Source organism: Onthophagus taurus, chromosome 11 (assembly GCF_036711975.1).
Source record: "Onthophagus taurus isolate NC chromosome 11, IU_Otau_3.0, whole genome shotgun sequence".
Lineage (NCBI taxonomy): Eukaryota > Metazoa > Arthropoda > Insecta > Coleoptera > Scarabaeidae > Onthophagus > Onthophagus taurus.
In genome coordinates this window covers 5,769,268-5,781,062 of record NC_091976.1, presented here as the reverse complement: position 1 = coordinate 5,781,062, position 11,795 = coordinate 5,769,268, and the positions used below count along the sequence as shown (strand labels likewise).

At 32.1% G+C, this 11,795-nt stretch overlaps 1 protein-coding gene across 4 annotated transcripts; it reads right to left on the bottom strand.

The window, feature by feature from the left end:
• Window positions 1-4,023: 4,023 nt before the first annotated feature.
• Window positions 4,024-11,421, bottom strand: LOC139431797 (angiopoietin-related protein 7-like). 4 transcript variants are annotated; one of them, XM_071199979.1, is made up of 5 exons: window positions 11,314-11,421; window positions 6,048-6,129; window positions 5,755-5,987; window positions 5,519-5,696; window positions 4,024-5,457 (listed from the first exon to the last, which is right to left on the bottom strand). In XM_071199979.1, exons 3-5 carry the CDS (start codon window positions 5,852-5,854, stop codon window positions 4,068-4,070), a joined length of 1,668 nt encoding a protein of 555 aa, XP_071056080.1. In that variant the 5' UTR covers window positions 5,855-5,987; window positions 6,048-6,129; window positions 11,314-11,421; the 3' UTR covers window positions 4,024-4,067. The 4 variants fall into 4 exon arrangements, with proteins under 4 accessions (XP_071056080.1, XP_071056079.1, XP_071056078.1 ...); XM_071199978.1 differs by having other exon boundaries at window positions 5,755-6,004; window positions 6,066-6,129; XM_071199977.1 differs by having other exon boundaries at window positions 5,755-6,129.
• Between the last annotated feature and the right edge of the window lie 374 nt (window positions 11,422-11,795).

Sequence of the window (11,795 nt, the reverse complement as noted above, 5' to 3'; positions counted from 1 at the left end):
TTACAATCTTGCACGCAGGCACTTCGTCAGGGTTTTTGCCAAATTGCGATCTCTTGCTCAGTGACAACACGGAGCACAGAGATTATCATAAAAATATGACGTCAATTATTTTTATGGAATGGGTGAAAAATCAATTACTTCCAGCATTAAATAATTTGGGTGCGAAGTGTGCGGTAGTAATGGATAATGCTCCATATCACTCAAAACAAATCGAGAAAGCTCCAAGTTTCTGCACAAAAAAAATGATATGAAAAAATGGTTAACTGAACATAATATACAGTTTGAACCAACCTTAAATAAAAAAATCGTTATGGGAAATAATCCGTTAGTACAAGCCTCAAATTGAAAAATCCTTTGAAATTGACAAATTAATAAGACTGTTCTTCGCCTTCCTCCATACAATTGCCAATATAATCCCATTGAACTATGTTGGGCGTTCTTAAAAACTTATTACAATAAACATGTTCAGTCCAGCTCGGAGAAAAAGATCTGTCGTGTCAAGGAGACTTGGCAAAAAGCTCTTGGTCATTACACTCCGGAGATGTGGGCAAATAGTGTTCGCCACTGTGAAGAACTAATTAAAAAAGATTGGACAACATTAATGGGAAATTCATTAATAACTGATTTACCTCCTGTCATCATCCAACTAGCGGAAGACTCAGATTCTTCCAGTAATTCTGATTTTTAAACAATATTCAAATTTTAATTATAGCACTTAATTATGTTATCTTAATATATTGCTCACGAGTTTTAATTTCAAAACGTAGATATTAGCCAAGTGACGAGAGATTAGTGGCTTCGTCTTTAAAGTGACAATCAGTGACAACTTCGTGTAGAATATACACAACCTTACTTATTATTTAGTGGAAAATACTATAAAGCGTGGTCATAGAACATGGTATCTAGGTGGTACAGACCGTTTTTTTATAAAAATTTGGCAATGACAATTGATTTAAATAAAAAACAAATATTATAAGTATATATTATTTATTGTTAGGGTACATGAAATAAATGTACCATGTTTTCGGAGTTACATTAGCTTAAACATCCAACCCAACCCACAACAAAACCTTTGCTTCGCTTTTATTTCCAAATATTCGTTTCAAAATCCTAAATTTTGTTTTAAGCACTGTTTATAGATGAAATCAATCCTAGCTAACCATTAGGAAATATTATATGAAAGGAATAAGGTTATTTTTGGTCAATGGTCATTATTTTACACTCTAGTTAAAATATTTTCCATTATTAATGAAACTCCCTGTATGTTGTTTGTTTTCCTTATTCCTTGCATTTATGTCTGAATCTATCCTTCCATCTTGTGATATTATATTGCCCAAGCATTTATATGATGATACTTCTTCTATCTTTTGTTCCTTAATAAATATTTCTTTTAAATTTTTCTTTTCAATTCTTTCCGTCCATATTTCAATCAACTTCCTTGCCGTTTTATGGTTCTCTTTTATCGGCACTATATCGTCGGCATATAGTAAATTATCTATTTTTACTGGTTCCAAACTTTTAGAATTACTGTTTGATATTTGTTTGTTCTTGTTCCTGTATTTTTTATCACTCTGTCCATTGACCCAAGGAGAATCAATTGGTTATTTTTATAGAAGTTATGGTTAACCTGATGTTGTTATTGGGTTGTTGGCTTTTTTTACGTTTTTCTCGTTTAAGAATCTCTTTTTATCATTTTTATTATTAAGATCTTTTTTTTTACTCTTCCTCCTGTGTAATCATGTCTTCAATATCTATAGCTAAACGTAGTAGGTTCAGGAACGTGGGTGTGTTCGTATATTTATGTCCTTTGTTGAATATATTTAATTCTTGTTGTATGAATTGGATTTTAGAAAGATTAGTTATCCTCGAGTGGAATTGATGGTGGATCTATGTGTGTTATAGAATTGGTAGCTTTCTGTCGCGTATCATCTCTTAACCATTAGTTTGTCGCCTTTCCTTTTCCAAATAATCTTTAGTTGTTTTTCTCTAAATGAATGTGCCACAAGACGATCGAAAATACTCGATAATACGAGACGTATTGCCTGAAACACCACGAGACCGAAGGTCGAGTAGTGTTTTTTAAGGCAATACGTCGAGATTCGAGTATTTTCGATTGTCGTGTTGTATATGGCTAGATTATTTCATGAATAAAAAATATACATATTTTTAGAATTTTTATATTTTTTTAATAAATTATATTGACTATTTCATTCATATCGTTAACAGCCAATAAGAATTCGCGGTTTTCCGTCAATTGCGAGTATTTCTGCGGTTATTTGGCCGTAACCATGGAGAACGATAATACGAACCTTTGTATTATCGCTGTAATACGAACCTTTGTATTATCGCTTGTTTGACATTTAATTAATTTCGAGACATCCATGCATGTTTCCATAACAATCAATGTAATTTATTAAAAAAATATAAAGATTCTAAAAATATGTATATTTTTTATTCATGAAATAGTCTAGCCATATACAACACGACAATCGAAAATACACGAATCTCGACGTATTGCCTTAAAAAACACCACTCGACCTTCGGTCTCGTGGTGTTTCAGGCAATACGTCTCTTATTATCGAGTATTTTCGATCGTCTTGTTGTATAATATATGATTGTTATGGAAACATTCATGGATGTCTCGAAATTAATTAAATGTCATACAAGCGATAATACAAAGGTTCGTATTATCGTTTTCCATTGACGGAAAACCTCGAATTCTTATTGGCTGTTAACGATATGAATGAAATAGTCTCTTGTAATCGACAAAATGTAATCTTGTCGTTAAAATATTGTAATAGTTATTTATGTACCAAGTCGGCAAAGTGATGCTTTATCGAGCGAGTCTGAGTTTGCGAGTCGAGCGAGCGAGGCGAGTAAACAGGCGAGTTCGATAAAGACACTTTGCTGACGGGTTGCATACAATATTTTATCGCCAACCGCAAAATTTAACGATATGAAGATATTCTAACTTACCAATACTATGACATGTGTCAAACGATTTGTTTTGTTAATATACCTCGGTAAAGTTACACTATGCATCAAAGGTCGGTAGTATAGTGGAGAGGGAAGTGCGCTTTCATACAGAAGGTACCGCGTTCAAATCCAGCTGTTCAACGGCATTTTTTTCAAATTGACAGCAATTAGCGGCAGGTAAAGTACTTTTTGTAATTCGCTACGGTAATGGAAGCTATAACAGTACTCAACCGGGTGCTGTAATGAGACTCCTTACAGCATCCGATGCTGTAATGAGATTTTAGTAACATTTTATGGAACCAGTTCAAGTTGATGACATTGGGTCATTAATTTTTCTAGTTGTCAATGTGACAATTTTTGTCTATGGATGTTTAAACACGTCCTTAGCATCGAATACAAAGTCCACAATGATGAAGACATTGACTCTGAGCAATTTCTCTTATTTTGGGAGGTGTACATCAAACATTTTTTTCAGGTGAATATATTTTGTATTTTGACAGTTTCTAATTGTCAGTTCAAAGTTTCTATTTTCAAGTGTTCCGGTGTTACCAACTGCTACATACCTATTTCCCTACATTGCCAAAATGTACTTTATTTTTGTTAAAAAAAAGTATAAAAACGCGAATTACAAAAAATAGTATAAAAAACACGGTTCATAAGACTTAAAGCATTCATTCATTAAAAAACTCGTGGCTTCGCCACTCGTTTTTCAACTTGAATTCGTGCATTTCAAGCGTGTCTTACGAAACTTGTTTTTTAATATACTTATGTCTGCCGCATATGCGGCAGGTAAAGTACTTTGTCTGCCGCTAAATGCACAGTTTACTAGATAGTAGCACAAAGTGTCACTTTACTGCCGCAAATGGATAGCATAAAGTATGGTTTTGCTGCCGGTTGGCGATAAATATAATTAATTTTTCTATTTATGAAATCTACTTTTTTACATATAGTGGTTTGAGGTTACGTCAAGTGGACAGGAAGTTTTAAATGTCTTGGGCTTCTTATTAAATATATCGCGATAATTAGTTAATAGTATCTAAATAAATATTTATGTATTCATTTCCTATTTATTATCAAATTATTTTTATTTCTTACAAAACATTATATGGTTTAAAAGATAAATCTTGAAATTGTTTCAAATGTTGTGTAGGTCTTATCATCATTTTGGCAGCTTTTAAAGAATAATTTTTTAACCAAGAATACCAAACAATTCCTTTACCATCATTTGTAGACTTTTTATAATGAAATCCGTTTAAATTCGAATTAAAACAGCTATCGAACCACCATCCGCTTCCATAAGTAACAGCACAAGAATGTTTGTAGTTATCATCTTTTTTATCATAAGTACTAAATTTCATGTTATTATTATAGAGGAGATCATTTGAGAGCGTCCCACTAAATCGTCCGAGTGTTAATCGATAATTTTCATATTCACTTGCAACTTTAAATGATTCATATTCAGCCCATTTTTTTTCGTTATCATAACTTTCCAATTCTATTCGTAATATTAGGTCGTTTTGATTCGATAGTCGGTGAAGATAATCGTTTCCGAACCAAAATTCTCTACGTAAATCGCCAAAACCATGTTTATATTGGTACCAAGATTTATTGAAATTTTCCTGGTATTCGAATGAATTTCTGTTTTGGATCACCATCCAACCCTGTTCGCACGATCTCACTCCATAATCTCTCGTTTCTTCCTTTAAATTAATTAAATTTGTGTGAAATTTGAATATACCAGATTGGTTCTTGAGAGAGGTGCAAAATGTGTAATCGAAAGAATTTGATAAAATCAAAGATTCTTCATTGATTGTTATGTTTGTGTTTGTTTCGTCTGGTTTGTTGCATTCTTTAATCAGTTTTTCGATATTTTCATTTTGAGATTTAAAATTTTCTCTGAAAACATTTTTTATATCGGTTTTTTCAAAAGATTTTTTTAAATTTTTTGTATTATTTTCGACATTGTTTATTTTACTTAAAACGTTTTCTAAAAGTTCATCTTGATGTTTTTCTTTAAGTTTATTATTAATTTGATCAGTTGATTTTTCTAAAACATTTATCTTTATGAAAATTTCATCGAGATGGACTGGAACCCGATTTAGTTTGTAATCTAAATCGTTTAATTTAGATTTTAATTCATCTCGAGTGTTTTCGATTAATACGATTGCAGTTTTATCGGCTTCTTTGGATTTAGTACAGTTTTCCATTAGATTTTCGATGTTTAAATTTTGTGATTTAAAGTTTTCATTGAGAACGTTTTTTATGTCGGATTTATCACACGAATATTTTAAATCTTCTACATTACTTTCGATTTGGTTTATTTTACTTAAAACATTCTCTAAAACTTCACCTTGGTTTTTGTCGCCAAATTTATCATTAAAGGAATGTTTTAATTCATTTATGATTTTCGTGGACATTTCATCAAACATCGTTGGAATTAGATTTAATTTTGTTTCTAAATCGTTCATTTTAGCTTGAGATCTAAAAATAAAAATTTCTGTGGCTATAAAAACAGTAACTATTTAGTTAACTCAATTATTACTTGCTTATAATACCCAATTTTCTATCAAGAATTGATAGTTGAGAATGCAAAGATGAAACCTGTGATTGAACAGTATCACAAACTTGTACTTTCTCTTGTAAATTTCTTATGTTAGTGTCCATTATAGAAATGAGATTGTTAATGTTATTGAAATCATCCCACTTGTTCGATTTCTCTTCTACAAGTATAAAAATGTTAATTAAAAATTAATTATTAGTTTTTATTATAGTACTTACCATTATTCGACATGGATTCTATTGAATTTGGAGTAAATAAAAATATTGCAAAAAACAAAAAAATCATCTTCACAATCGCGTTTGCCAATATGTATAACATTTTCAGTATCTCTTGGTTATGTATAATAAAGCATCACTGAAAAAATTTCCTCTTCATCGAAGTTGTCCCCTAATGGTCCTCGTATGGGAGATTCTCGATGTTGTGCAGAAAACGGGTCTATTTTTATGCCAAACTACCTCGATTTAAATTCTTGATAAAAGATATTAATAAATTTTAAATCAGATGGATTTACATATAAGGTGGTAATTACACTGTGCTGAAAACTCCTATCCTAAGTAGTCCTAAGAGTCCTAAGGATCGCAGCCGTGAGAAACCTGAATGAAAAAAAAAAACGTGGCATATTACAAAAAAAAAGGAAGGCACATTTGAAATCAGCAACCCAAAATTAACAAAAAACACTCAATTCATCAACTGTATAAAAATCTTGCAGCACAGTGGTATCAAAGATTTGATAAAAAAAATTTGCTTCTTACATGTTTTAGTTTTACTTTTAATAAAGTTACACCTACATGCTTGTATAACATCTGTTTGGTATAAAAAAATATGATACTAAAATATTAAAGTGAAATGCCAAGTATTTGCGGAGTAATAGAGGATTCTCTTGAAGCGTATTCTTCGCTAATTCTTTAAAAAAGGGTTTCGCTCAAAATATTCCTAGAACGTCACTTATAGGTTACTATATCGTTATATATAGGTTACTATATACTGGTAAGATTAATTCAAGTCGGATATATTCACGCTATTTATTCTTCCAAGTGCTTACTTTTGAGAACCAAACGTTTTCAAAACAAGTAGTACAACATACCGTCTTCCGAGTGAAACAAACGTATATGGTCAATGCGTGCGTACGACAAGGACAGATAATATTTAAACATTTAAATTTTAAAAAATATTTACATTTTTCTATCCCTAACCTATCATTCAGAGACAAGGAAGGAAAATTTTTAAAAATTTTCAAAAATAAAATTATTTTATCCACAATCAACACTTATGAACTTATTAACCGTATAAAGTACTACTTTATCCACTAGTGGAATAAAGTTACTTTAATGACATCCATGTGGACAACATATATAATAATGGATGTCATTATGAACGACTAGGGTTAAACCTGGGTGAATCGAGTAAGCGTTGTGAACGCAACCCTGTACGACCACTTGAGTGTGAGACCTGACAAATGTCAAAACACATTATTAAACATTACTAAAATATTATTATCCTGACATTGACAGGTCTCAGGCTCAAATGGTCGTACAGTAGTTATTTAAATTTCACTTGAGGCGGTATACAAATTTTGTTTGTTCATCAACGAAATTAAGTTACGACCTATAGGAAAATTGTAGCAAGTATCGTCACTTATGTATTGCTTGGTATGTACTAATCCTGTTATAGTATCTGTGTTTAATTTACTACGTATTTTATTTTTAATTAAATTTATGGAAGAAAATACTCTTTCTACATTCGCAGATGAATGTGGAAAACTTAAAATATTGTAAACAAACCTAGTTAAAATTGGAAATAATGTTGATTCATCTGCTTGTTTCAAATTTTTAACTTCTTCCCAAAATTTTAAAACATCTTGAGAAAATTCTTGTACTTGTTCAACATTTCGTAGCAAACGCCATTCAGAATCAAGGATTTGTAGTTCCTCCTCCTTTATTAAATTCGGAAATAAAATTGCAATATTTGAAATACTACCGATGGAACCTGCTTTTACCTCAATTGGATCAACAAAATTAAATAATTTAATGATGTTATCTTTTAAAGAAAATCTGGTGCATATTTGGCTACATGCTTCGATATAAAAATCTAAACATCTTAACCGAAAGAATGTTTTTTGGTCAGAAGTCAGAGTTAATTCTAATAATGATATAAAACATCACTTGATGCTACTGCATCAGTAAAAAATAATTGTAAGGGGCCATACTGTTGCAAAATACGACATACGACACTGTGTACGGATAGCCATCTAGTTTGTGAAGGATACAAAATTTTATGAATCTTCACCCCACAGAATGCCTGAAATTAGCCAAACTCGGCAATCCTTTTCGGGCTAGAACTAAAATAATTGTATATATCCCTAGTTAAGTCCTCTACAAATCGTGGTAATTTTTCGCATGACTTAGATGCGCACAAATGGAATGAGTGGCATATACATTTCATTATAAATAATGATGGTATATCCTGTTTTAATAGTGTCATTAAAGAATGTTTAGATCCCATCATTGAGTGCGCGCCATCTGATGCAAAACCAATCATATTGTTTTTGTAAGCTTTTTATTATCATTAAAAAATTCCACAATATGTTTATATAAAGTTAAAGCATCAGAGCCACAGAGTTTAATTAAACCCAAGAAACTGTCTTTAATTTTAGCTTTGTCGTTGTTGTATCTTACCACTAAACACAAGTGCTTTACCATACTTCGGTCAGTGGATTCATCCGCTATTAAGGAAAACTTTGTGTTTCTCAGGTCTCTGCAAATTGCTTCAAAGTTTTGGCGTCCTAGCACATTTTTTACGATTCCTGTGGTTTTGGTACGGCCACATGCTAATCCTTTAGCAATGGTCGAATCAGGGCATATTTTTGTAATCAATTTTGGAAGATGATCCATGATAGTGAATGATAAATTGTGTTCGGCAATAAATCCAGCTAAACGTATTTCCGCTAAAATAAAGAAATCCATATAACTAGTATGAACGTAAAAGAAATATTGGGAAAACATTGATAAAACGTATAAGTTCAGAATTACCTACCTTCTTTAATTTCCTGTTCCCCAGATGCAGTGGATGCGCTAGGTTTCAGAAACGAGGTGATAGACTTTTGTTTTATTATCGTGTTACTATTATCTTTGTGGACGGTTGTTTGAGAATGTTTTGTAAGTGCGTTTTTTCCACTTTTGATATTAATATTTTTATCACATGGTAAACAAAGCGCAAAGCTGTCGCCTTTTTTACTTTTCCGAACCCAACCTTTATATTGCGGTATTCTCTCCCATTCATCCTTATATTTTTGATCATATTTGATTTTTTTACTTTTTGGTTCTATTTCACATTCACTCGATGAACTTGAAGACATGTTACTACTAAGTATGAAGTGAAACAAACGTAAATTTTACACAACGAATAAACGAACAAGGGAATTCCCGTAAGATCAAAATTCTGAACATCTAGTAAGGCCATCTATTGTACGTAATTAATAAGTTTTACAAGAAAATAACTAATAAAATTTAATTTATTTGTAAATTTTTATATTTGGGCGTCGATATAGAATTGCATTATTTTCTAAAATTTAAAAATCGGTAGATGACATCAAATCGGTATATCGGTAAATGGCTTTCTAAATCGGTAGATATACCGATAAATCGGTAGGGTTGGCAACGCTGCTTAGAACCAACAGGCCACTTGTCCCGTATTGCAGAAATTAAATTATGAAGAATCATTTTCCTTATTTCTTCTTTGTTAACAACTTCCACAGCTTTGGCTACAAAAGTTCCCGTTGGCCGATTCTTGCTGTTTCTCTTAGCTGGAGAAGAAGATGCAAATGGCCAAATTCCCAACTTTCCATCAAAATATGCTTTTCTATAAAAATCCCAACGTGGACGAGCAACTGCCGCCATAAACATTACCTTTGTAATAAATTTTTTACTCTTACAAGGTCTATAAGGCTGTTCGTCTTCGGGAGTTATAGAAAAGCTTCTTTTAGCTTTGGTTATATAGAACCATTTTTCGTCAATATGTATATAATTCAGCAAATCTTCGAAATACCCTGACGATAATAAAAACTTTAAACAAAATACAATTCGTCACTTTTTATTTTCTTCAGTTAACAATGTTTTAACAAAACTAGTGATTCTTTTTATTTCCTTTCCTTTCTTTAATCTGTCATGCAATGTATTTTACATTAGCTTACATGCGTAAGCTAATGACCTTAATGTGGTTCGTTTATACAAAGAAAGAGAAAAAATGTTTGCAATTTGCTGGCTATAATCTTTGACTTTCCGTCCACATCTTTTTTTAAGGGAGTCAACATTAATGACAGAATTGTTATTTTGACAACCTTTAGCTCGTTTCCACAATTTGGAGATCGTTGAACGACTGCAAGAAAACTTACGTGCGGCGGCATTTATCGCGCCTCGCATAAGTTTTCCTTGACTGACATTTTGTAATAAATAATGTAAGATTTGCTTACGTTGGTCGTTGTTAAACTCTCTACCCTTTTTGCCACCTTGTTGAATGTATTCCAAAATATTTTTGTCCATTTTGAATGTATAGCGGTTAAATCGCTCAAAAAGTGAAATTTGACATAAGGACATTATCACAAAACAAGTGCAATAGCTAAGTCGGTTTTGGTCATGGCACACTTTGATTGTTATATTGTCTACCTTATGTATCTAGATAAATCGCTTGTACGTTTCATATTTACAATAATTTTTACATTAAACTGAAATGTAGCAACTATTATCGGAGAGAGGAAGTACTATTTATTATTTATATTAACATTAAAATTTATATTAATAGATATTTCATTCTTTGATTTGTCATATTTTACTTCCTTTCCATCAATAACCAGCTTGTAATTGTCATTGCTTCCAGAACGCATATAGTGCCTGTCGAAGTTTTTGAAAAATTTGTAGAAACAATGGACATTTCCTCTAGTCAGGAACGACTAGTACCAGTAGAACCTTGGATTTTTCTTGCGATATCAAGCTTATTACATATAGAATCCTCGATATAAGTGTCTGCTATACCAGAACTCCTCCACCCACCATGTCGTAAAATTCTTGTAAGGTCGGCACCTTTATTGGCCAGTAAAGTTCTTGAAGTGAGCCTCATACAATGGCCGCTGTAAGCTTTTGCATTTGCCATATTCAAAAACGAAGCAACTGTTGAAGGAACTTTCGACAAAGTGTTAATTCCAACAGGTTGTGAAGTACATTTTTGATTAGTGTATTTTAAAAAGAATCTCTCATTGGATAACTTCTTCGGACGTAAAGACATGTATTTTCTACACGTCTCCACAGTATTGATAGAAAATCCTTCTTTTATAATTGTAAATTTTCGTGAAATACCTGTCTTGGTATCTGGTATCTAAACAATTAAATATGCGCCCCTATCTTCTCCATCACTAATTTTCAAATTAGTCAGTTCACAGCATCGACAAGCATCAGACATCCCCATTATTAGTGCAACCTAATATATTTCAAAAGCGCAAGGCCGGTGGAATTAGAAGAAGCAGTTTTGAGAAGAGTTGATGAAAATGCTTCAACCAGCATTAGAAGAATTTCTGCACAAGAAAACGTTAACAAAACAACCGTTCACCGCATTTTAAGGGAGCAGTTGCTTTATCCTTATCATTACAACACTGTTCAAGCTCTAACAGAAAATGATGGCGAGAAAAGAGAGATTTTTTGTAGGTGGGCCATACAGGAAGAGGTTCAAAGCAAAATAATAAAGATAATAAAAAATAAACGGAATTAAAAAATTCTTGATATATTTACCCAATCTATCTTTCCCTTCCCAAATCACAATGGTTTTACCCTTTTTAATTTACTTTCACAATAATTTGTAATGAGATTCGAAAACTCGCGTGTTATCGCGTTGAGGTGGCGACGATAAGAGAGTTCGATCCAACGCTCGGTACAATCGAAGTTCAAAGTTCGGCGGTTCAACTTTACCCTCGCCCAATAGGTGGCGCTCACACATTCCGCCCACCAACAAAAATATAAACAAATTACAGGAATATATTGTTTTTTATAGTAAAGTGTAAGTTTTTGAATTAAATGAACATGGAAGTAATAAACAGGTAAGTAAGTAATGAGAATTTGAACAAGAAATTAATCGATATTAAATGTAAAATGACATATTTCATAATTTTAAGTGGGCAACACTTCTGATAGCACAGCATGCATGAAAAGGGGTATTTCTGTTCTAGTGATGTTGATTCCAATAAAGTGATGAAGTTTTCCTAAATTTTTCATAT